We start from the raw sequence: 26,757 nt of genomic DNA, 5'->3' as shown, positions 1-26,757 counted from the left end.
GTATTGAGCTATGTCGGCGCGTCTGCTTGCCGATCCGTCCAGACGGTTGTGTGCGGCGTTGACCCTCTTGTCCACCTGTGTGTGCGGGGTTGACCCTCGTCCACCTGTGTGGGCGTCGGCTGCAGTCAGGGACACGCCTGGCCTTCGACATTTGTCTACGTCTTCTTGGTTCTTTCGGTAAAGTCACGTAGAAGGGAAGTAATACAATAATAAGGGAAGTATTAAAATAATAAAAAAAAAACATAATAAAATAATATATTAATAATACAAATAAAACATAACAAAATAATATATTATATTATTTTATTATGTTTTATTTTTATTATTTTATTATATTTTATTTGTATTATTTTATAATGTTTTATTTTTATTATTTTATTACTTCCCTTCTACGTGACGACTTTACCGAAAGAACCAACAAGATGAATCCCTGCTGCAGTCACGAAAGAAGCTTTCAATCGACATTTGTCTCCGTCCGTCGACCTGCCCGCCTCTCTCCAAGCCGGCCCCCATCCGTCCTCTGCCCCTTGTCCGTCAGTCTGTCCTTGCCTCTGTCCTTCCGTCTCTGTCCGTGCGACGTGTCCACGTGTCGTGTGTCCACGTGTCGTGTGTCCACGTGTCGTGTCCACGTGTCGTGTGTCCACGTGTCGTGTCCGCGTGTCCGTGTGTCCACGTGTCGTGTGTCCACGTGTCGTGTGTCCACGTGTCGTGTGTCCACGTGTCGTGTCCGCGTGTCCGCGTGCCCGTGTGTCCACGTGTCCGCGTGTCCGTGTGTCCACGTGTCCGTGTGTCCACGTGCCTGTGTGTCCACGTGTCGTGTCCACGTGTCCGTGTGTCCACGTGTCCGTGTGTCCACGTGTCTGTGTGTCCACGTGTCCGTGTGTCCACGTGTCATGTCCGTGTGTCCACGTGTCGTGTCCGCGTGTCCACGTGTCGTGTCCGTGTGTCCACGTGTCGTGTCCGTGTGTCCACGTGTCCGTGTGTCCACGTGTCTGTGTGTCCACGTGTCCGTGTGTCCACGTGTCGTGTCCGTGTGTCCGTGCGACGTGTCCATGTGCCTGTGTCCACGTGTCCACGTGTCCGTGTGACGTGTCCCTCATTGCCTGTGGCTCAGGCAGCCCTCGGTCTGAGCCTCCATGGGCCAGTCTCCCACGTGGTGGTCCGCCTCATCCTTGTGCACGATCTGTGGGGGGGTGGGGGGGGGGAAGACACATGGGGGGTACACACACAGAGGTCATCATTGCCACCATCTACAGCCAGGGTCATTCCACTGCTGGATGCAGCCACGCCGCGGTCGCCGCCCCCCCTCACACTCTCTGGCGTGTCGTTGCTCGCACGCGCTCACGTACTCTGGCACCCACTCGCTCACCGACTCACCCACTCGCTCACCGACTCACTCACACACTAGCTCACCAACTCATTCGCACACCCACCGACCCACTCACCCACTCGCTCACCGACTCACTCACACACCCACCGACCCACTCACCCATTCACCAACTCGCTTACCCACTCACCCACTCGCTCACCGACCCACTCACCCACTCGCTCACCGACTCACTCACCCACTAGCTCACCAACTCATTCACACACCCACCGACCCACTCACCAACTCGCTTACCCACTCACCCACTCACTCACCGACCCACTCACCCACCGACCCACTCACCCACTCGCTCACCGACTCACTCACACACCCACCGACCCACTCACCCATTCACCAACTCGCTTACCCACTCACCCACTCGCTCACCGACCCACTCACCCACTCGCTCACCGACTCACCCACTAGCTCACCAACTCATTCACACACCCACCGACCCACTCACCAACTCGCTTACCCACTCACCCACTCACTCACCGACCCACTCACCCACCGACCCACTCACCCACTCGCTCACCGACTCACTCGCTCACCAACCCACTCACCCACTCGCTTACCGACCCACTCACCCACTCGCTCACCAACCCACCCACTCGCTCACCGACCCACTCACCCACTCGCTCACCGACCCACTCACCCACTCGCTCACCGACCCACTCACCCACTCGCTCACCGACCCACTCACCCACTCACTTACCGACCCACTCACCCACTCGCTCACCAACCCACCCACTCGCTCACCGACCCACTCACCCACTCGCTTACCGACCCACTCACCCACTCGCTCACCAACCCACCCACTCGCTCACCGACCCACTCACCCACTCGCTCACCGACCCACTTGCTCACTCACTCATTCACACATACACTCACCCACTTACCCACTCGCTCACCAACCCACTCACCCACCCGCTCACCGACTCATTCACTCACACACCCGCTCACTGACTCATTCACACATACACTCGCTCACTCACCAATTCGCTGACCGACCCACTCACCCACTCGCTCACCAACCCACCCACTCACTCACCGACCCACTCACCCACTCGCTCACCGACTCATTCACACACACACATACACTCGCTCACCGACTCACTCGCTCACTCACCCACTCGCTCACTGACCCACTCACCCACTCACTCGCTCACCGACCCACTCACCCACTACCTCACCCCTACTCCTACCGGCTCAATCACGCACCCACAAACTCACCCACACATTCACCCATGGCCGCGTCCCACAGCGGCATCTACATCTGCAGAACGTGAAGAACCGGTGGCATCTACATCTACAGGAGATTATACAACTTTTGAAGCCATTCCCCCGTGCTTAGTGTACACGCCACACGACGTGTTTGGAAGCTACGGGAGTAAAGTTGGACTTACGAGCAGATCGACTTACCAACAGAACATGCAAACAACACGTTTTGTTTGCAAGTTTGGAAACATCTTAACACAGACCCATCTTATCGCCAGGAAGTGTACAACACCACCACCTATTTACACTGGTCAACAAAAAAAAACATTTTTTTCTGGCCTGGACTTTTGCAGCTGTTCTCGACTAATTTCAGGGTGCTGATTCCAAATCTGACCTCAGATTTGCTCTATCACATCTCATTTGTATGCTATCGGCATACCCCATTTTCATTGATTTTACCCGAAATTAACTCCGTCACTTATGATTGCAAGTTGTTGCGAGTCAGTGACTGCTTTAGTGTTAAAATATGGTGCTGTACTTTTAGGATAGTGTGTTTATAACATCATTTTATGTAGATATCCACATTCAACATTTTTCTTCCGCAGTTTTTATTGAAAATGCAATATTTGAGATCTCAAAAACCTGATGCGATAGACAAAAACTGATGCCAGATTTGGAATCAGCACCCCAAAATTACCTTAACCGTTGGAATACCTCATGCCAGAAAAAGGTGTTTTGACCGGTGTAATTATATTGATGTATTTTATCATTAGACCTCCTTTGCCAGTACCAGAAAAAAGGGGGAAACCCTGCTATTATTATATTGTGATGCTGGCAAAGAAGGTTTAATGATCTTCTTGGTTCTTTCGGTAAAGTCACGTAGAAGGGAAAAAATAAAGTAATAAAAATAAAACATAATAAAGTAATACAAATAAATAATATTAGATATCTCAAAAACCTGACGTGATAGAATCAGAACCACAAAATTACCATAAAACCGTTGGAATACCTTATGGCAGAAAATGTGTGTTGACCAGTGTTATTCTTAGTTTCACACGTGGCCCGCCCACCCCCCGTATGCCCCGCCCACTCCGCGTATGCCCCGCCCACCCCGCGTATGCCCCGCCCACCCCGCGTATGCCCCGCCCACCCCGAGTGTGCCCCCGCCCGCCCCACGTATGCCCCGCCCACCCCATGCCTGGCCCGCCCACTTCACGTCTGCCCCGCCCACCCCGCGTCTGCCCCGCCCATCCTGCGTATGCCCCGCCCACCCCATGCCTGGCCCGCCCACCCCGCGTCTGCCCCGCCCACCCCCCGTCTGCCCCGCCCATCCTGCGTATGCCCCGCCCACCCCACGCCTGGCCCGCCCACCCCGCGTCTGCCCCGCCCACCCCGCGTCTGCCCCGCCCACCCCGCGTCTGCCCCGCCCACCCCACGTATGCCCCGCCCATCCCGCGTATGCCACGCCCACCCCGCGTCTGCCCCGCCCACCCCGCGTCTGCCCCGCCCACCCCACGTATGCCCCGGCCAACCCGCGTGTGCCCCGCCCACCCCGCGTATGCCACGTATGCCCCGCCCACCCCCCGTGTGCCCCGCCCACCCCGCGTATGCCCCGCCCACCCCGCGTCTGCCCTGCCCACCCCACGAATGCCCCGCCCACCCCGCGTATGCCCCGCCCACTCCGCGTCTGGCCCGCCCACCACCACCACCACCTCACCTGCTCATAGGTGCGTCCCAGGCTGTAGCCCTTGGCGGTGACGAGCACCCAGCTGTCACGGAACCTCAGCTCGTCGATCTTGGTGCTGCCCAGCTGCCGGAGCGCCGCACGCACCTTGTCGTTCGTGCTGCGGGCGGGGGGGCGGGCGGAGTGAGTGTACAGGTGTGTGTGTGTACAGGTGTGTGTGTACAGGTGTGTGTGTGTACAGGTGTGTGTGTACAGGTGTGTGTGTGTACAGGTGTGTGTGTACAGGTGTGTGTGTACAGGTGTGTGTGTGTACAGGTGTGTGTGTACAGGTGTGTGTGTGTACAGGTGTGTGTGTGTACAGGTGTGTGTGTACAGGTGTGTGTGTGTACAGGTGTGTGTGTGTACAGGTGTGTGTGTACAGGTGTGTGTGTACAGGTGTGTGTACAGGTGTGTGTGTGTACAGGTGTGTGTGTGTACAGGTGTATGAGCATGTGTGTGTACAGGTGTGTGTGAGTGTACAGGTGTGTGTGTGTGTGTGTACAGGTGTGTGAGCATGTGTTGGTGTGTACAGGTGTGTGTACGTGTGTGTACAGGTGTGTGTGTGTACAGGTGAATGTGTGTGTGTGTACAGGTGTGTGTGTACAGGTGTGTGTGTGTACAGATGTGTGTGTGTACAGATGTGTGTGTGAGTGTATGTGTGTACAGGTGTGTGTACAGGTGTGTGTGTACAGGTGTGTGTACAGGTGTGTGTGTGTACAGGGGTGTGTGTACAGGTGTGTGTGTGTACAGATGTGTGTGTGAGTGTATGTGTGTACAGGTGTGTGTACAGGTGTGTGTATGTGTGTACAGGTGTGTGTACAGGTGTGTGTGTGTACAGGGGTGTGTGTACAGGTGTGTGTGTGTACAGGTGTGTGTACAGGTGTGTGTGTACAGGTGTGTGTATGTGTGTACAGGTGTGTGTGTACAGGTGTGTGTGTGTACAGGGGTGTGTGTACAGGTGTGTGTGTACAGGTGTGTGTACAGGTGTGTGTGTACAGGGGTGTGTGTACAGGTGTGTGTGTGTACAGGTGTGTGTACAGGTGTGTGTGTACAGGTGTGTGTGTGTGTACAGGTGTGTGAGCATGTGTATGTGTATGTGTATATAGGTGTGTGTGTACAGGTGTGTGTGTACAGGTGTGTACAGGTGTGTGAGCATGTGTATGTGTGTACATGTGTGTGTGTGTACAGGTGTGTGTGTGTACAGGTGTGTGTGTGTATGTGTGTACAGGTGTGTGAGCATGTGTGTGTGTACAGGTGTGTGTACAGGTGTGTGTGTGTACAGGCGTGTGTGCGTGTATATAGGTGTGTATGTGTACAGGTTTGTGTACAGGTGTGTGTACAGGTGTGTGTGTGTGTACAGGTGTGTGTGTGTATGTGTGTACAGGTGTGTGAGCATGTGTGTGTGTACAGGTGTGTGTACAGGTGTGTGTGTGTACAGGCGTGTGTGCGTGTATATAGGTGTGTATGTGTACAGGTGTGTGTACAGGTGTGTGTGTGTGTACAGGTGTGTGAGCATGTGTATGTGTATATAGGTGTGTGTATACAGGTGTGTGTACAGGTGTGTGTGTGTACAGGTGTGTGTACAGGTGTGTGTACAGGTACAGGTGTGTGTAGAGGTGTGTGTATCAGGGACGTGCGGTCAGGGGAGGCAGAGCCTCACCTGTCATACTCCAATGAAAACAGCTGTTACGAAAAGTAAAAAAAAAGAATAATCAAATGAAATAAATATGAAGATGTTTCCTCTGATCTGTGTTGTAAACGTCATTTCTGTACGATTCCAATCATTTTTATCGTCAAAATCGCCAAATTTGCGGAGCTCCGCTGCAAATACAGGGAGAGACGAGAGGTGAGGCAGCAACGAGCTCAGCCTCCCCTCTGATTGCGCAACCCCTCAGTAGCTGGGTGGAGCGCGGGCAATCAGCGCGTGCCTGTTACTATCTCAGTATGTCACCAATGTAATGTTTGTAGACCCCTTCACTTCATGTCCTCGCCTTCCATACTCCAGGTAACTTATTTCACGTTTATGTGTATAAAGATAATTAGTCTCGCTGGTCTCGTCATGAAACTGCAATGAAAAAACACCAGGGGAGGCAGCTATCACATCTGCCTCACTGAGGGGGGCGTGTCCAACAAGCGAGCGAGCGATTGAGCAAGCGAGCGATCGAGTGAGTTGAGTGAGTGAGTGAGCGATTGAGTGAGTGAGTGAGCGATTGAGTGAGTGAGTGAGCGATTGAGTGAGTGAGCGAGCGAACGAGCGATCGATGGAGCGAGCGATTGAGTGAGTTGAGTGAGTGAGTGAGCGATTGAGTGAGCGAACGAACGAGCGAGCGATTGAGTGATCGAGCGAGTGATCGAGCGAGTGATTGAGCGATTGAGCGAGCGATTCAGCGAGCGAGTGAGTGAGAGAGTGATTCAGCGAGCGAGTGAGCGAGTGAGCGAGCGAGTGATTGAGCGAGCGATTGAGCGAGCGATTCAGCGAGCGAGTGAGTGAGAGAGTGATTCAGCGAGCGAGTGAGCGAGTGAGCGAGCGAGTGATTGAGCGAGCGATTGAGCGAGCGATTCAGCGAGCGAGTGAGTGAGAGAGTGATTCAGCGAGCGAGTGAGCGAGTGAGCGAGCGAGTGATTGAGCGAGCGATTGAGCGAGCGATTCAGCGAGCGAGTGAGAGAGTGATTCAGCGAGCGAGTGAGCGAGTGAGTGAGAGAGTGATTCAGCGAGTGAGTGAGTGAGTGAGTGAGAGAGTGATTCAGCGAATGAGCGAGCGATTGAGCGAGTGAGCGAGTGATCGAGCGAGTGATTGAGCGATTGAGCGAGCGATTCAGCGAGCGAGTGAGTGAGAGAGTGATTCAGCGAGTGAGTGAGAGAGTGATTCAGCGAGCGAGTGAGCGAGCGAGTGATCGAGCGAGCGAGTGATCGAGCGAGCGATCGAGTGAGTGAGCGATCGAGCGAGCGATCGATCGATTGAGTGAGCGATCAAGTGAGTGAGCGAGTGAGCGAGTGAGCGAGGGCGACTCACTATGTAGAGGCCTCATCGTGCGACGCCATGAAGAGGATCGTGCCGTCCGGGATGCTCTCCAGGTACTGCACCATCTCGTCCGCACAGTCTGCACACGGCACGGTCACGTGGGCGCGTTCACGTGGGCGCGTTCACGTGGGCGCGTTCACGTGGGCGCGTTCACGTGGGCGCGTTCACGTGGGCGCGTTCACGTGGGCGCGGTCACGTGGGCGCGTTCACGTGGGTGCGTTCACATGGGCGCGTTCACGTGGGCGGGAACCTGGGTTCAACCCCTGGGTCTGGGTGTCTCTCTCTCTCTCTGTCTCTCTCAGGGGGGTTCACGATGGCCGGAAACCTGGGTTCAACCCCTGGGTCTGGGGGTCTTTCTGTCTCTCAGGGGGGTTCACGATGGCTGGGAACCTGGGTTCAACCCCTGGGTCTGGGTGTCTTTCTGTCTCTCTCAGGGGGGTTCACGATGGCTGGGTCGGGTTCATGACACACAGACAGACACACACATACCCACAGACCCGCCCAGACAGACACACAAACACCCACAAACAGACACACAAATACCCACAGACCCACACACACAGACCCACACAGACAGACACACAAACACCCACAAACAGACACACAAATACCCACAGACCCACACACACAGACCCACACAGACAGACACAGACCCACACAGACACCCACACACACACATACACACACACACACAGACACACACACACACAGACACACACACATACACACATACACACACACATACACACACACATACACACACACACACATACACACATACACACAGACACACACACACACGAACTCACCATTCCCCCACATGTCGAACACGTGGCTGTCGGTGACCTCGCCCGTCACAGCTGAAACGAAACCACGTGACGATGACGTCATCACCACGTGACGATGACGTCGTCAACTCGTCATCCGCCCACAGCCTCCATCGCACCTCGACGAGAGTGAGTAGATTGGTGAGTTGGTGAGTGGATTGGTGAGTGGGTTGGTGAGTGGGTTGGTGAGTTAGTAAGTGGGTTGGTGAGTGGGTTGGTGAGTGGGTTGGTGAGTTGGTGATTGGGTTGGTGAGTGTGTGATTGGGTTGGTGAGTGGGTTGGTGAGTGGATTGGTGAGTTGGTGAGTGGGTTGGTGAGTGGGTTGGTGAGTGCGTTGGTGAGTGTGTGGTTGGGTTGGTGAGTGTGTGAGAGGGTTGGTGAGTGGGTAGGTGAGTGGGTTGGTGAGTTAGTAAGTGGGTTGGTGAGTGGGTTGGTGAGTGGGTTGGTGAGTTGGTGAGTGGGTTGGTGAGTGGATTGGTGAGTGGGTTGGTGAGTGGGTTGGTGAGTTGGTGATTGGGTTGGTGAGTGTGTGATTGGGTTGGTGAGTGGGTTGGTGAGTGGATTGGTGAGTTGGTGAGTGGGTTGGTGAGTGGGTTGGTGAGTGGGTTGGTGAGTGTGTGGTTGGGTTGGTGAGTGTGTGAGAGGGTTGGTGAGTGTGTGAGAGGGTTGGTGAGTGGGTAGGTGAGTGGGTTGGTGAGTTAGTAAGTGGGTTGGTGAGTGGGTTGGTGAGTGGGTTGGTGAGTTGGTGAGTGGGTTGGTGAGTGGATTGGGGAGTGGGTTGGTGAGTGGGTTGGTGAGTTGGTGATTGGGTTGGTGAGTGTGTGATTGGGTTGGTGAGTGGGTTGGTGAGTGGATTGGTGAGTTGGTGAGTGGGTTGGTGAGTGGGTTGGTGAGTGGGTTGGTGAGTGTGTGGTTGGGTTGGTGAGTGTGTGAGAGGGTTGGTGAGTGGGTAGGTGAGTTGGTGAGTGGGTTGGTGAGTGGGTTGGTGAGTGGGTTGGTGAGTTGGTGAGTGGGTTGGTGAGTGGGTTGGTGAGTGGGTTGGTGAGTTGGTGAGTGGGTTGGTGAGTGGATTGGTGAGTGGGTTGGTGAGTTGGTGATTGGGTTGGTGAGTGTGTGATTGGGTTGGTGAGTGGGTTGGTGAGTGGATTGGTGAGTTGGTGAGTGGGTTGGTGAGTGGGTTGGTGAGTGCGTTGGTGAGTGTGTGGTTGGGTTGGTGAGTGTGTGAGAGGGTTGGTGAGTGGGTAGGTGAGTGGGTTGGTGAGTTAGTAAGTGGGTTGGTGAGTGGGTTGGTGAGTGGGTTGGTGAGTTGGTGAGTGGGTTGGTGAGTGGGTTGGTGGGTGGGTTGGTGAGTTGGTGAGTGGGTTGGTGAGTGGGTTGGTGAGTGGGTTGGTGAGTTGGTTGGTGAGTGGGTTGGTGAGTGGGTTGGTGAGTTGGTGAGTGGGTTGGTGAGTGGGTTGGTGATTGGGTTGGTGAGTGGGTTGGTGAGTGGGTTGGTGAGTTGGTGAGTGGGTTGGTGAGTGGGTTGGTGATTGGGTTGGTGAGTGGGTTGGTGGGTGGGTTGGTGAGTTGGTGAGTGGGTTGGTGAGTGGGTTGGTGATTGGGTTGGTGAGTGGGTTGGTGAGTGGGTTGGTGAGTGGGTTGGTGAGTGGGTTGGTGAGTGGGTTGGTGAGTTGGTGAGTGGGTTGGTGAGTGGGTTGGTGATTGGGTTGGTGAGTGGGTTGGTGAGTGGGTTGATGAGTGGGTTGGTGAGTGGGTTGGTGAGTGTGTGAGTGGGTTGGCGAGTGTGTGAGTGGGTTAGTGAGTGGGTTGGTGAGTGGGTAGGTGAGAGGGTGAGTGGGTTGGTGAGTGGGTTGGTAAGTGGATGAGTCGGTTAGTGAGTGGGTGAGTGGGTTGGTGAGTGGGTTGGTGAGCGAGTGGTGAGTGGGCGAGCCGGTTGGTGAAAGGGTTGGTGAGTGGGTGAGTCGGTTGGTGAATGCGTTGGTGAATCTGTGGTGAGTGAGTGGTGTGAGTAGTGAGTGAGTGGGTTGGTGACTCAGTGGTGAGTGTGAGTGGTGAGTGTGCGTGGTGAGTGTGAGTGGTGAGTGTCAGTGAGTGAGTGTCTCTGTGTATGAATGAGTGTGAGTGAGTGCTAGTGAGAGTGATTGACAGTGACTGTGAGTGGTGAGTGACAGTGAGTGTCTCTGTGTATGAGCAGTGAGTGAGTGGTGAGTGGTGTTAGTGTCTCTGCGTGAGTGGTGAGCGACGGTGAGTGGTGATTGAGTGTGAGTGGTAGTGAGTGAGTGGTGAGTGCTGTTAGTGTCTCTGCGTGAGTGGTGAACGACGGTGAGTGGTGAGTGAGTGTGAGTGGTAGTGAGTGAGTGGTGAGTGTCTCTCTGTGCATGAGTGGTCACTGACAGTGAGTGGTGAGTGTGTGGTGAGCGAGTGGTGAGTGAGTGGTGAGTGAGTGTGAGTGGTGAGTGAGTGGTAAGTGTGCGTGGTGAGTGTGAGTGGTGAGTGAGTGGTGAGTGGTCAGTGTGAGTGGTGAGTGTGTGGTGAGTGTGAGTGAGTGGTGAGTGTGAGTGAGTGGTGCGTGAGTGGGAGTGGTGAGTGGTGAGTGAGGGTGGAGGGTGAGTGGTGAGTGAGCGGTGAGTGGTGAGTGTGTGGTGAGTGTGAGTGAGTGGTGAGTGTGAGTGAGTGGTGCGTGAGTGGGAGTGGTGAGTGGTTAGTGAGGGTGAGTGGTGAGTGTGAGTGAGTGGTGCATGAGTGGGAGTGGTGAGTGTGTGGTGAGTGGTGAGTGTGAGTAGTGAGTGAGTGGTAAGTGAGTGGTGAGGGTGAGTGAGTTAGTGGTGAGTGCGAGTAGTGAGGGTGAGTGAGTGGTGAGGGTGAGTTAGTGGTGAGGGTGAGTGAGGGTGAGGGTGAGTGGTGAGGGTGAGTGTGAGTGGTGAGTGTCTCTCACAGTTAATTCCCACGATGTTGATGCCTCTTCCCACGTTGTTCCGGTTCCGACTCATGATCCTGTAGGGAGGTCACGTGACAAAACACCACCATCACCATGGAGACGGTGGAAGTGTGGTGATGGTGGTGGTGATGATGGCTGGGCCACGTAGCCCACATGCCCAGCCACCGCATGCCTAAACAGCTTTTGTTCGGCCGGATAGAGGCCTATGATACCATCAGTAGGCCTGGGCTCTGGGTTGTTCTTCGTGCTTTCGGAGTCCCTGGCCCTCTGCTCACGATCATTAAGGACCTTCATGATGGTGAGCGGGCCCGGGTAAAACTATGTGGCCGGGAGTCGGAGCCATTCCCTGTTCACCTTGGGGTGCGACAGGGATGTCCTCTGGCTCACACATGATTTAACATCTATTTCGACCACGTAGTTCGTGAAGCCTTCGATGGGCTGTACCGGAAGAATTTCCATCTGGTACAGATACAATGGGAGGCTGATCGATGCCCGGGTGCGGTCAAGGGATGGCTCCCTATTGGTCAACCACGTTATGTATGCCGATGATCTGGTAATTGCTGCTCACGCAGAGGAGGAGTTTGAGGCGCTGCTGCCGAACCTGGACCTTGCCACTAAGAGGTGGGGCCTTACCATCAGCATCACCAAAACTAAGCACCTGCCTGGGTATTTTGTACCATCGGACATTCCACCCCCACAATTCCCAATTGGTGATGGGGCATTTGTGGAGAGAGTGGAGAGTTTCCCATACCTGGGCAGTGTGCTCATGACCGGCTCCGGTTTAAGAGCAGAGGTCTCACTCCGAATCAGTCGAGCGGCAATATCTTTTCATCGGTTGCGTAACGCTGTGTGGAAGCTACCAAAGTCATGCCCTCCCTACTCTACGCCAGTTAGAAACATTTAGGCTGGTCTGCCTACGATCCATCCTGGGTTTAACCAGGCTGGATTGTGTGAGGAGCTCACAAATCCTTGAAAGGTCTGGGCAAAGTCCCATCGGTGAGCTCCTCCGGCAGGCAAGGCTGCGTTGGCTGGGTCATGTAGCCCGCATGCCCAGCCACCGCATGCCTAAACAGCTTTTGTTCGGCCGGATCGAGGGGGCTAATCGGGTGCGGCACGGGCTAGAGAAGAGATGGAGTGATGTGGTACAGGAGGACGTGGAGCTGAGTGGATTTGCCGATGACCGGTACCAGCGGTGTCAAGATCGGCCTCTGTGGAGGAGGCTCGTGAAGGACGCTTCTACTGGGCAGTTGGAGCCTGTGTGCTGTTCTTATATACATAGGCGCTGCTACGAGTACGCAGACAGCACTTGCCCCTACAGCCTGCTGGAGGCTACGTGGGGGACCTTTGTCTGTGTGGTGTGTATGTACATAGATGCATCTCTTGCCCCTACAGCTTGCTGGAGGCTACGCGGGGGACCTTTGTCTTAGTCCATAGGCGCTGCTTCTAGTCGCCGACAGCACTTGCCCCTGCGGCGCACCGGAGGCTACGCGGGGGACCTTTGTCTGTGTGCGGCGCGAACCCACATGCGGTCGTCCAGGCAGACGCGGGGGTAGTGGTCGGTGCCGGCGCCGCTGAAGACGCTGAAGGCGAATTCGGAGCGGCCGCACGGCGACATGAGCCCACAGCGACTGTGACTCGGTCGGGGAGCTGTGGGAACACCGCAGCGGTGGTGATGGTGGTGGTGGTGGTGGTGGAGGTGGTGGAGGTGATGGTGGTGGTGATGGTGGTGGTGGTGATGGAGGTGATGATGGTGGTGGTGGTGGTGGAGGTGATGATGGTGGTGATGGTGGTGGAGGTGATGGTGGTGGTGATGGTGGTGATGGTGGTGGTGGTGGTGGAGGTGGTGGTGGTGGTGGTGGAGGTGATGGTGGTGGTGGTGGTGGAGGTGATGGTGGAGGTGGTGGAGGTGGTGATGGTGGTGATGGTGGTGGTGGTGGTGGTGGTGGTGATGGTGGTGGTGATGGTGGTGGTGATGGTGGTGGTGGTGATGGTGGTGGTGATGGTGGTGGAGGTGGTGATGGTGGTGATGGTGGAGGTGGTGGTGGAGGTGGTGATGGTGGTGGTGATGATGATGGTGGTGGTGGTGGTGATGGTGGTGGCGGTGGTGGTGGTGGTGGCGATGGTGGTGGTGGTGGCGATGGCGATGGCGGTGGTGGTGATGGCGGTGGTGATGGTGATGATGAAGATTTACCTCTCAGCTGCCCCGAGTATTGCATCTCATAGAGGCCTACACAGGGGCACACACACAGCCTGGGGTCAGTCACGGGCAGAGGGTCTGGGGTAGGGGTTAGGGGTAGGGGCTCTGGGTTAGGGGTAGGGGCTCTGGTTTAGGGCGAGAGTTTTGGGGTTCAGTGTAGTGTAGGGGCTCTGGGTTAGGGGTCTGGACGAGGGCTGGGGTAGGGGTTAGGGGTAGGGGCTCTGGTTTAGGGCGAGGGCTGGGGTAGGGGTTAGAGGCTCTGGTTTAGGGCGAGGGATTTGGGGTAGGGGTTGGGGGTAGGGGCTCTGGGTTCGGGGTCTGGGAGAAGGCTAGGGTAGGGAAGGGGCTCTGGGTCTGTAGTTCTGGGTTAGAAGTCTGGATTCAGGGTAAGGTTTGTGGTTCGAGGGTAAAGGTTAGGGGTTAAGGTTTGTGGTTCTAGGGTAGGGGTTAGGGGTTAAGGTTTGTGGTTCTAGGGTAGGGGTTAGGGGTTAGGGTTTGTGGTTCGAGGGTAGGGGTTAGGGGTTAGGGTTTGTGGTTCGAGGGTAGGGGTTAGGGGTTAAGGTTTGTGGTTCTAGGGTAGGGGTTAGGGGTTAGGGTTTGTGGTTCGAGGGTAGGGGTTAGGGGTTAGGGTTTGTGGTTCGAGGGTAAAGGTTAGGGGTTAAGGTTTGTGGTTCTAGGGTAGGGGTTAGGGGTTAAGGTTTGTGGTTCTAGGGTAAAGGTTAGGGGTTAAGGTTTGTGGTTCTAGGGTAGGGGTTAGGGGTTAGGGTTCTGGGCTTGGAGAAGAGTTCAGGGTAGGGGGTAGTTGTTCGGGGTTCTGGGTTAGGGCTAGGGTTAGGGGTTAGGGGTTAGGGGTTAGCGTTCGGGCTAGGGGTTAGGGTTAGGGGTTAGGGGTTAGGATTCGGGCTAGGGTTAGGGGTTAGCGTTCGGGCTAGGGTTAGGGGTTAAGGGTTCGGGCTAGGGTTAGGGGTTAGCATTCGGGCTAGGGTTAGGGGTTAGGGTTCGGGCTAGGGTTAGGAGTTAGGATTCGGGCTAGGGTTAGGGGTTAGGGGTTCAGGCTAGGGTTAGGGGTTAAGGTTCGGGCTAGGGTTAGGGGTTTGCGTTCGGGCTAGGGTTAGGGGTTAGGGGTTCGGGTTCGGGCTAGGGTTAGGGGTTAGCGTTCGGGCTAGGGTTAGGGGTAAGGGGTTCGGGCTAGGGTTAGGGGTTAGGGGTTAAGGTTCGGGCTCGGGTTAGGGGTTTTGACTTAGGGATAGAGTTAGCGGTTCAGGGCAGGGGTTCGGGGTCAGGGGTAGTGTTAGGAGAAGAGTTTGGGCTAAGGGTTAGTGCTAGGGGCTGGCGCTAGGCGTTGGCGCTAGGGGTTAGTGCTAGGGGTTGGTGCTAGGGGTTAGTGCTAGGGGTTAGTGCTAGGGGCTGGTGCTAGGGGCTGGTGCTAGGGGTTGGTGCTAGGGGTTAGCGCTAGGCATTGGCGCTAGGGGTTAGTGCTAGGGGTTAGTGCTAGGGGTTGGTGCTAGGGGCTGGTGCTAGGGGTTAGTGCTAGGCATTGGCGCTAGGGGTTAGTGCTAGGAGTTAGTGCTAGGGGTTGGTGCTAGGGGCTGGTGCTAGGGGTTAGTGCTAGGGGTTAGTGCTAGGGGTTAGTGCTAGGGGTTAGTGCTAGGGGTTAGTGCTAGGGGTTAGTGCTAGGGGTTAGTGCTAGGGGTTGGTGCTAGGGGTTAGTGCTAGGGGTTAGTGCTAGGGGTTAGTGCTAGGGGCTGGTGCTAGGGGCTGGTGCTAGGGGTTGGTGCTAGGGGTTAGTGCTAGGGGTTGGTGCTAGGGGTTGGTGCTAGGGGTTGGTGCTAGGGGTTAGTGCTAGGGGTTGGCGCTAGGGGCTGGTGCTAGGGGCTGGTGCTAGGGGCTGGTGCTAGGGGTTAGCGCTAGGCATTGGCGCTAGGCGTTGGTGCTAGGGGTTAGTGCTAGGGGTTAGTGCTAGGGGTTGGTGCTAGGGGTTGGTGCTAGGGGTTGGTGCTAGGGGTTAGTGCTAGGGGTTAGTGCTAGGGGTTAGTGCTAGGGGTTGGTGCTAGGGGTTGGTGCTAGGGGTTAGTGCTAGGGGTTAGTGCTAGGGGTTGGCGCTAGGGGTTAGTGCTAGGGGCTGGTGCTAGGGGCTGGTGCTAGGGGTTAGTGCTAGGGGCTGGTGCTATGGGCTGGTGCTAGGGGTTGGCGCCAGGGGCTGGTGCTAGGGGTTAGTGCTAGGGGTTAGTGCTAGGGGTTAGTGCTAGGTGTTGGCGCTAGAGGTTAGTGCTAGGTGTTGGTGCTAGGGGTTAGTGCTAGGGGTTAGTGCTAGGTGTTGGCGCTAGGGGTTGGCGCTAGGGGTTGGCGCTAGGGGTTGGCGCTAGGTGTTAGTGCTAGGGGTTGGTGCTAGGTGTTGGCGCTAGGGGTTAGAGCTAGGTGTTGGTGCTAGGGGTTAGTGCTAGGGGTTAGTGCTAGGTGTTGGCGCTAGGGGTTGGCGCTAGGGGTTGGCGCTAGGGGTTGGCGCTAGGGGTTGGCGCTAGGGGTTGGCGCTAGGTGTTAGTGCTAGGGGTTAGTGCTAGGTGTTGGCGCTAGGGGTTAGAGCTAGGTGTTGGTGCTAGGGGTTAGTGCTAGGGGTTAGTGCTAGGTGTTGGCGCTAGGGGTTGGCGCTAGGGGTTGGCGCTAGGGGTTGGCGCTAGGTGTTAGTGCTAGGGGTTGGTGCTAGGGGTTGGCGCTAGGTGTTAGCGCTAGGTGTTAGTGCTAGGGGTTAGTGCTAGGGGTTCGTGCTAGGGGTTGGCGCTAGGGGTTGGCGCTAGGGGTTGGCGCTAGGTGTTGGCGCTAGGTGTTGGCGCTAGGGGTTAGTGCTAGGGGTTAGTGCTAGGGGTTCGTGCTAGGGGTTAGTGCTAGGGGTTCGTGCTAGGTGTTGGCGCTAGGTGTTGGCGCTAGGTGTTGGCGCTAGGGGTTAGTGCTAGGGGTTAGTGCTAGGGGTTAGTGCTAGGGGTTGGTGCTAGGGGTTAGTGCTAGGGGTTAGTGCTAGGGGTTAGTGCTAGGGGTTAGTGCTAGGGGTTGGTGCTAGGGGTTGGTGCTAGGGGTTAGTGCTAGGGGTTAGTGCTAGGGGTTGGTGCTAGGGGTTAGTGCTAGGGGTTAGTGCTAGGGGTTAGTGCTAGGGGTTGGTGCTAGGGGTTAGTGCTAGGGGTTAGTGCTAGGGGTTCATGCTAGGTGTTGGCGCTAGGTGTTGGCGCTAGGGGTTAGTGCTAGGGGTAGTGCTAGGGGTTAGTGCTAGGGGTTCGTGCTAGGGGTTAGTGCTAGGGGTTAGTGCTAGGGGTTAGTGCTAGGGGCTAGTGCTAGGGGTTAGTGCTAGGGGTTAGTGCTAGGGGTTAGTGCTAGGGGTTAGTGCTAGGGGTTAGTGCTAGGGGCTAGTGCTAGGGGTTAGTGCTAGGGGCTAGTGCTAGGGGTTAGTGCTAGGGGTTAGTGCTAGGGGTTAGTGCTAGGGGTTGGTGCTAGGGGTTAGTGCTAGGGGTTAGTGCTAGGGGTTCGTGCTAGGGGTTAGTGCTAGGGGTTCGTGCTAGGGGTTAGTGCTAGGGGTTCGTGCTAGGGGTTGGTGCTAGGGGTTAGTGGTAGGGGGTAGTGCTAGGGGTTAGTGCTAGGGGTTGGTGCTAGGGGTTAGTGCTAGGGGTTGGTGCTAGGGGTTGGTGCTAGGGGTTAGTGCTAGGGGTTGGTGCTAGGGGTTGGTGCTAGGGGTTAGTGCTAGGGGTTGGTGCTAGGGGTAGTGCTAGGGGTTAGTGCTAGGGGTTGGTGCTAGGGGTTAGTGCTAGGGGTTAGTGCTAGGGGTTCGTGCTAGGGGTTAGTGCTAGGGGTTCGTGCTAGGGGTTAGTGCTAGGGGTTAGTGCTAGGGGTTGGTGCTAGGGGCTGGTGCTAGGGGCTAGTGCTAGGGGTTAGTGCTAGGGGTTCGTGCTAGGGGTTGGTGCTAGGGGCTGGTGCTAGGGGTTAGTGCTAGGGGTAGTGCTAGGGGTTAGTGCTAGGGGTTGGTGCTAGGGGTTAGTGCTAGGGGTTAGTGCTAGGGGTTCGTGCTAGGGGTTAGTGCTAGGGGTTCGTGCTAGGGGTTAGTGCTAGGGGTTAGTGCTAGGGGTTGGTGCTAGGGGCTGGTGCTAGGGGCTAGTGCTAGGGGTTAGTGCTAGGGGTTCGTGCTAGGGGTTCGTGCTAGGGGTTAGTGCTAGGGGTTAGTGCTAGGGGTTCGTGCTAGGGGTTCGTGCTAGGGGTTAGTGCTAGGGGTTAGTGCTAGGGGTTCGTGCTAGGGGTTCGTGCTAGGGGTTAGTGCTAGGGGTTAGTGCTAGGGGTTGGCGCTAGGGGTTGGTGCTAGGGGTTAGTGCAAGGGGTTAGTGCTAGGGGTTAGTGCTAGGGGCTGGTGCTAGGGGCTAGTGCTAGGGGTTAGTGCTAGGGGTTAGTGCTAGGGGCTGGTGCTAGGGGTTAGTGCTAGGGGTTAGTGCTAGGGGTTGGTGCTAGGGGTTGGTGCTAGGGGTTAGTGCTAGGGGTTAGTGCTAGGGGTTGGCGCTAGGGGTTAGTGCTAGGGGTTAGTGCTAGGGGTTAGTGCTAGGTGTTGGCGCTAGGGGTTAGTGCTAGGGGTTAGTGCTAGGGGTTAGTGCTAGGGGTTAGTGCTAGGGGTTCATGCTAGGTGTTGGCGCTAGGGGTTAGTGCTAGGGGTTAGTGCTAGGGGTTAGTGCTAGGGGCTAGTGCTAGGGGTTAGTGCTAGGGGGTAGTGCTAGGGGTTGGTGCTAGGGGCTGGTGCTAGGGGTTGGTGCTAGGGGTTAGTGCTAGGGGTTAGTGCTAGGGGTTGGTGCTAGGGGCTGGTGCTAGGGGTTAGTGCTAGGGGTTAGTGCAAGGGGTTGGTGCTAGGGGTTAGTGCTAGGGGTTAGTGCTAGGGGTTAGTGCTAGGGGTTAGTGCTAGGGGTTAGTGCTAGGGGTTAGTGCTAGGGGTTAGTGCTAGGGGTTAGTGCTAGGGGTTAGTGCTAGGGGTTAGTGCTAGGGGTTAGTGCTAGGGGGTAGTGCTAGGGGTTGGTGCTAGGGGCTGGTGCTAGGGGTTAGTGCTAGGGGTTAGTGCTAGGGGTTAGTGCTAGGGGTTGCGCTAGGGGTTAGTGCTAGGCGTTAGCTCTAGGCGTTAGTGCTAGGGGCTAGCGCTAGGGGCTGGTGCTAGGGGATTGGGGGGGGCCCCCTACCGTGCTCGCCGGCGTTGCCCACCATGTGCGCCAGCGTGGCGCCCAGGAGCCACGCGACGGAGCAGCAGCAAGCCACCAGCGCCACGCGGCACGCGGCACCCACGCACGTGCCTAGAGTACACGCAGAGTACACGCACAGTACACACACAGTACACACAGAGTACACACACAGTACACACACAGTAGACGCAGTACACGCAGAGTACACGCACAGTACACACACAGTACACACATACATACAGAGTACACGCAGAGTACATGCAGAGTACACGCAGAGTACACACAGAGTACATGCAGAGTACACACATAGTACACACATAGTACACGCATAGTACACGCAGAGTACACGCAGAGTACACACAGAGTACATGCAGAGTACACACACAGTACACACAGTACACACAGTACACGCAGAGTACACGCATACATACAGAGTACACACACAGTACACACACAGTACACACATAGTACACACACAGTACACACAGAGTACACACACAGTACACACAGAGTACACACAGAGTACACACATACATACAGAGTACACACACAGTACACGCTCAGTACACAACAACAACTGCCATTCGCCACTAAGTGGCGGTGACGTCACCACGACGCTTGTGCCAGGCCATGTGCACCTTGAGGCTACCACGTGAAGTGTCGAACGCCCGCTGGCAGGAGGTCACGGGGCAGACCCAGCAGGTGCCACGGGTCGACTGACTGAGATGAGATGTACAGTGTAAAGTGCTGTACGCACAGAGTGCACGTTCACCCATCGGCTGCTCACCTTTTGTCAGGAGAGACATCGCTAAAAAATTAAAAATCCTCAGCCGGGCCGACCAGTTCAACTTTATCCCTGTACACAAACAACAACAACAACAACGACGACATCCATCACTTTCGCCGGGCGAGGCAATGAGAGGGGGGGGCGACGATCTGGTAGAATTTGTGTCGTAAGTCCGTCCACCACACGGCACGGCCAATCAAATGAAATACCCACGCGGTGAGAGAACGTTTAACGACTCGCCCACCAACCCACCCACTCACTTGCCCACCCACTCATTTACTCACTCACCCACCCACTCACTCACCCACCCACCTATTGAGCCACTCACTCACTCACCCACTCACTCACCAAACCCACTAACTCACTCACACACCCAACAACCCACCCACTCACTTACCCACCCACCCACCCACTTACCCACCCACTCATTTACTTACTCACACACTCACCCACCCACCCACTAACACATTCACCCACTCGGTCTGTCACTCACCCACACACTGACCCACACCCATGCACCCACCCACCCATCTACCGACGCACTCACCCAACCACCAAACCCTCTAACCCACTCACACACCCACCAAACCCGCTAACCCACTCACTCACCCACCCACTAACACACTCACCCACTCAGTTTGTCACTCACCCACACACTGACCCACACCCACCCATCTACCGACCTACTCACCCACCCACCAAACCCACTCACCCACCCACTAACACACCCACTAACACACCCACTCGGTCTGTCACTCACCCACACACTGACCCACACCCATGCACCCACCCACCCATCTACCGACGCACTCACCCACCCACCAAACCCACTCACCCACCCACTAACACACTCACCCACTCGGTTTGTCACTGACCCACCAAGTTTCTCACTCACTCGCACAAAGATCCCCCGTATAGCCTTCACAAACATGTTGGGGCAAGTGCTGTTAGCGAGTAGGCACCTATGAAGGCCGGCACGGCACACGAGGGGGTGGGTGGCCAGCATCACGCCTAAGCCGCCTTTGTCTACCGAGTAGCGATGGTTACACATCACACCAGGTAATCATTTGAGGCTGAGTCGACCCTGGGGGAGGGGAGGGGAGGGGGGGCCCAACACGGGAGTCGAACTCGGCTCAACGGGTTTGTAGCGCGGTGCGCCAACCGCTGCACCACCGCTCCCCACAGAGACGAAGATTGCCCCGTGAAGACTCAACAGACTTCTTCTTGGTTCTTTCGGTAAAGTCATCACGTAGAAGGGAAATAATAAAATAATAAAAAATAATAAAATACAATTCTCACGACGTTTCGGCCACAACGCAAGCAGCCGTCCTCAGAACCAAGAAGATGAATCCCTGCAGTCACCAAAGAAGCTTTACATCGATATTCGTAGCAGTAGGTGAACTCACGTGCCCAATTTGTGTTTTCGATTAGGGGCCGTCCATAAATGACGTCACGCGATTTGGGACGATTTTTGATCGCCCCCCCCTTTAAATATGACGTCACTAAGCTCTGCCCCCCCCCCCAAAAAAAAAAACAATCTCCATGTTTAAAAAGAAAGCATGCTTCTAACCGCTTTAAACTATTGTCATTGTAGTGCGTATTTAATGTGGCGCTGCGCTCTGTTATAACAACACTCCTACAACATCAATTAGTGTTGTTCTAACAATTCTATATTTATTTAAAGTTGCGCATTTTGATGTGACGTCACATTTCTCAAACCCCGCCCCCCCCCCTCCTCGTCACACATCGTCACAAATGTCCGACCCTCATTATTTCATATTAAAAAAATGTATTATTAGGGATTAGGGGTTATACCTACGTGACTTTACCGAAAGAGTTGGACCCACAGACACAGCCGTCCCAAACACATATCAAACACAATCCACTGCTGGATAACGAATACACACACACACAGACACCACACACACACCACCACACACACACTCCACCACACACACCACACACACACAGACACCACACACACACACCACACACACACAGACACCACACACACACCACACACACACCACCACACACACACACTCCACCACACACACCACACACACACAGACACCACACACACACCACACACACACAGACACCACACACACACCACACACACACACAGACACCACACACACACCACACACACACACAGACACCACACACACACCACCACCACACACACACTCCACCACACACACCACACACACACAGACACCACCACACACACACACAGATACCACACACACACACACAGACACCACACCACACATACTCCACACACACACACACTCCACCACACACACACACTCCACCACACACACACACACCACCACACACACACACACACAGACACCACCACACACCACCACACACACACACTCCACCACACACACACACACCACCACACACACACACACAGACACCACCACACACCACCACACACACACACTCCACCACACACACACACACCACCACACACACACCACCACCACACACACACACACCACCACACACACACACACAGACACCACCACACACCACCACACACACACACTCCACCACACACACACACACCACCACACACACACACACCACCACACACACACCACCACACACACACCACCACACACACACCACCACACACACCACACATACTCCACACACACACCACCACACGCCACACCACCACTTATATACTCAGAGACTCCCCTGTCCAAAACACACACACAACAACAACAACAACCGCCATTCGCCACTAAGTTGCGGTGACGTCACCACGACGCTTGTGCCAGGCCATGTGCACCTTGAGGCCACGTGAAGTGTCGAACGCCCGCTGGCAGGAGGTCACGGGGCAGATCCAGCAGGTGCCACCGGTCGACTGACTGAGATGATGATGCACCACCTGTGCCCCCTACTGTACCAACTTGCTGTGCTTTAGCCACCCGGCGCACCGCTCGTTGTTGTGAGCGTCGCTCCTCCGCCCTCCGTTGTTGTTGGAGGGCGACTGCCTCCAACTGCCCAGCAGCGTCCTTCACGAGCCTCCTCCACAGAGGCCGATCTTGACACCGCTGGTACCAGTCATCGGCAAGTCCACTCAGCTCCACGTCCTCCTGTACCACATCACTCCATCTCTTCTCTAGCCCGTGCCGCGCCCGTTTAGCCCCCTCGATCCGGCCGAACAAAAGCTGTTTAGGCATGCGGTGGCTGGGCATGCGGGCTACATGACCCAGCCAACGCAGCCTTGCCTGCCGGAGGAGCTCACCGATGGGACTTTGCCCAGATCTTTCAAGGATTTGTGAGCTCCTCACACAATCCAGCCTGGTTAAATCCAGGATGGATCGTAGGCAGGCCAGCCTAAATGTTTGTTTCCAACCGGCGACGATGCTCCATTAGGGGGGTTCACGTTTCGCAAGCGTAGAGAAGGGAGGGAATGACCGTGGCCGAGAAGACCTGAAGCTTCGTGCGGAGCGACAGACCAGGTAGGTTCCACACAGCAGCGTTACGCAACCGATGAAAAGATATTGCCACTCGACTGATTCGGAGTGAGACCTCTGCTGTTAAACCGGAGCCGGTCATGAGCACACTGCCCAGGTATGGAAAACTCTCCACCCTAAATACACTCACTCACAGACAAAGATCCCCCGTATAGCCTTAACAGACTGTAGGGGCAAGTGCTCACAGACACACCTGTACACACCTGTACAAAGACAAAGACCCCCCGTATAGCCTTAACAGACTGTAGGGGCAAGTGCTGTTAGCGAGCACCTATGAACACCTGTACACACCTGTACAAAGACAAAGATCCCCCGTATAGCCTTAACAGACTGTAGGGGCAAGTGCTCACAGACACACCTGTACACACCTGTACAAAGACAAAGATCCCCCGTATAGCCTTAACAGACTGTAGGGGTAAGTGCTGTTAGCGAGCACCTATGAACACCTGTACACACCTGTACAAAGACAAAGATCCCCCGTATAGCCTTAACAGACTGTAGGGGCAAGTGCTCACAGACACACCTGTACACACCTGTACACACACCTACAGGTATGCCTCACACCTGCCAGCACGCCTCCAACGCACACCTGTGTTGCCAGGCAGGTAGCCAGGTGATACGGAAGAGGGTGGCTGACACCGGAGACACGGTGACGTCGCGCTAAATATAGACACGTGGAGACACAGAAGACCTGACGTCCCCTATGGGAGCCGATCATAAATGACGTCACGCGATTTTGGACGATTTTTGACCCCCCCCCTTCGTCATATGACGTCACAAAACTCTGCCCCTCCCCCCCCAAAAAAAAAAACCATATTTCCATTTTGAAAATGAAACATGCTTCAAATCGCTTTAAACTATTGTCATTGTAAGTGCGTATTTAATGTGGCGCTGCACTCTGATGTTGTAGGAGTGTTGTTCTAACAATTAGTGCTGTTATAACAATTAGTGTTGTTATAACAATTCTATATTTATTTAAAGTTGCGCATTTTGATGTGACGTCACATTTCTCAAACCCCGCCCCCCCTCCTCGTCACACATCGTCACAAATGTCTGACCCCCCCCCCCCCCTATTTTATATATAAAATATTTTATTATTAGAGATTAGGGGTTAGGCGTTATACCTACGTGACTTTACCGAAAGAATCACCCCCTCCATAAAAAAAAATCAAACATGCTTCAAATCGCTTGAAACTATTGTCATTGTAAGTGCGTATTTAATGTGGCGCTGCACTCTGATGTTGTAGGAGAAAACATTTATTAAAAAGTATATTTAATTAAGTGGAACGTGTTGTCTATGTTTATTTAAAGTTGCGCGTTTTGATGTGACGTCACATTTCTCAAACCCCTCCCCCCCCCCATCGTCACATGACGTCACAAAAAGTCAGACCCCCCCCCCTCAAATATGACGTCACATTTCTCCCCCCGTCGACACAAATGTCTGACACCCCCCCCCCCCCCCATTAGGTGCGTGACGTCATTTATGGCGGTGTGTCAGATTTAACATTTCCAGTTAAAATTAGAAACTCTACAAATGTTTTTCTTTTAAACGAGATTCGAAGCTTTCGTGGGTGCAAGAATCACTCTTTAGTTCTTTCGGTAAAGTCACGTTGAAGTAATTTTATTTATTTATTAAATAGATCTACGATGCCTTGAGAAAGTTGATCTATTTTGGTGTTTGTTGCACGCCTTCTGGTGTCATCTGGCCCTACACCAATGGGGACTAGGCTCTAAAGAAAGCCGTCTCGGGTGTGGGCCAATCAACTTCAAGGACAGCGCATATTATTATCCTTATCAGAGTTGATTCTTTTTGTTTGCTTTATTGACTACTTGTGTTGTGGTCATTGCAAACATGATGCCTTGAATAAAGGTGTCAGTTTTGTACCAGTTAAAAGGGTAAAAACCTACCATTAGCGCCTCCTGTTTGATTGCCAGAACGGGTAAAATCTACTCCTATTGTTTCATCATTTTAAACATTAAAAAACAAATATCATCGCTATCATCATCATCATCATCGCTATCATCATCACCGCTATCATCATCATCGCTATCATCATCATCGCTATCATTGTCATCATCATCATCATCATCGCTATCATCATCGTTATCATAATCATCATCATCGCTATCATCATCATCACTATCATCATCATCACTATCATCATCATCGTCACTATCATCATCATCGTTATCATCATCGTTATCATCATCGCTATCATCATCATCATCATCACTATCATCATCATCATCGCTATCATCATCGCTATCATCATCACCGCTATCATCATCATCATCACTATCATCATCATCACTATCATCATCATCATCACTATCATCATCACTATCATCATCATCATCACTATCATCATCATCATCGCTATCATCATCATCATCATCACTATCATCATCATCACTATCATCATCATCGCTATCATCATCATCGCCGCTACCATTATCGCTATCACTATCATCATCACTATCATCATCATCATCACTATCATCATCGCTATCATCATCATCGCTATCACTATCATCATCACTATCATCGTCACTATCATCGTCACTATCATCATCATCATCACTATCATCATCGCTATCATCATCATCACTATCATCATCGCTATCATCATCATCACTATCATCATCATCATCATCACTATCATCATCGCTATCATCATCATCACTATCATCATCGTCATCATCGCTATCATCATCATCACTATCATCATCGTCATCATCGCTATCATCATCATCATCACTATCATCATCGCTATCATCATCATCATCAATATCATCATCATCATCGCTATCATCATCGCTATCATCTTCTTGGTTCTTTCGGTAAAGTCACGTATAAGGGAAGTAATAAAATAATAAAAATAAAACATAATAAAATAAAATAATTCTCACGACGTTTCGGCTAAAACGCAAGCAGCCGTCTTCAGGTGAAGAATGAGACACTGCCAAGCTTGGAGCTTCTATATAAGCTGGGTTGGAGGTGGAAGAAGAGCGCCTTGACAAAACGAATGTGCACATTCTTTGCTAGCGAGTAGCAGCACCTATGAACACACAAAGACAAAGGTCCCCCGTGTAGCCTCAACAGACTATAGGGGCAAGTGCTGTTAGCGAGTAGCAGCACCTATGAACACACAAAGACAAAGGTCCCCCGTGTAGCCTCAACAGACTATAGGGGAAAGTGCTGCTAGCGAGTAACAGCACCTATGAACGCACAAAGACAAAGATCCCCCGTGTAGCCTCAACAGACTATAGGGGCAAGTGCTGCTAGCGAGTAGCAGCACCTATGAACGCACAAAGACAAAGGTCCCCCGTGTAGCCTCAACAGACTATAGGGGCAAGTGCTGCTAGCGAGTAGTAGCAGCACCTATGAACACACAAAGACAAAGATCCCCCGTGTAGCCTCAACAGACTATAGGGGCAAGTGCTGTTAGCGAGTAGCAGCACCTATGAACGCACAAAGACAAAGGTCCCCCGTGTAGCCTCAACAGACTATAGGGGAAAGTGCTGCTAGCGAGTAGCAGCACCTATGAACACACAAAGACAAAGGTCCCCCGTGTAGCCTCAACAGACTGCAGGAGCAAGTGCAGTTAGCGAGTAGCAGCACCTATGAACACACAAAGACAAAGGTCCCCCGTGTAGCCTCAACAGACTATAGGGGCAAGTGCTGTTAGCGAGTAGCAGCACCTATGAACACACAAAGACAAAGATCCCCCGTGTAGCCTCAACAGACTGTAGGGGCAAGTGCTGCTACACCAGGTTACCCATTTTGTGGCCGAGTCGGCCCTTAGGGGGAAGGGTGAAGGAGGAGGTGGAGGAGGTGGAGGAGGTGGAGGAGGTGGAGGAGGTGGAGGAGGCAGGCGAGCAGGCGAGCGACATCACCTGCATCGGGCGACACGGGGACGGATGTGGAGGCGAGTAATCGTCACCTGCACTGCTGCCTCATCCCACCTGAGCATCGCTTCCGCGTG

General features: G+C 54.0%; 1 protein-coding gene across 1 annotated transcript; it reads right to left on the bottom strand.

Moving 5' to 3' along the window:
* Positions 1-1,096: 1,096 nt before the first annotated feature.
* LOC144952034 (protein FAM3C-like) lies at positions 1,097-26,757 on the bottom strand. Its single transcript, XM_078882426.1, has 10 exons — positions 26,669-26,757; positions 19,272-19,340; positions 18,485-18,595; positions 13,287-13,322; positions 12,619-12,742; positions 11,093-11,151; positions 8,140-8,190; positions 7,322-7,409; positions 4,302-4,428; positions 1,097-1,183 (listed from the first exon to the last, which is right to left on the bottom strand). Exons 2-10 carry the CDS (start codon positions 19,288-19,290, stop codon positions 1,097-1,099), a joined length of 702 nt encoding a protein of 233 aa, XP_078738552.1. The 5' UTR covers positions 19,291-19,340; positions 26,669-26,757.

The sequence above is a fragment of the Lampetra fluviatilis genome, chromosome 65 (assembly GCF_964198595.1).
Source record: "Lampetra fluviatilis chromosome 65, kcLamFluv1.1, whole genome shotgun sequence".
NCBI classification, from domain to species: domain Eukaryota; kingdom Metazoa; phylum Chordata; class Hyperoartia; order Petromyzontiformes; family Petromyzontidae; genus Lampetra; species Lampetra fluviatilis.
The sequence above is the reverse complement of the archived record's forward strand: the minus strand, read 5'-3'. Positions and strand labels throughout refer to the sequence as shown.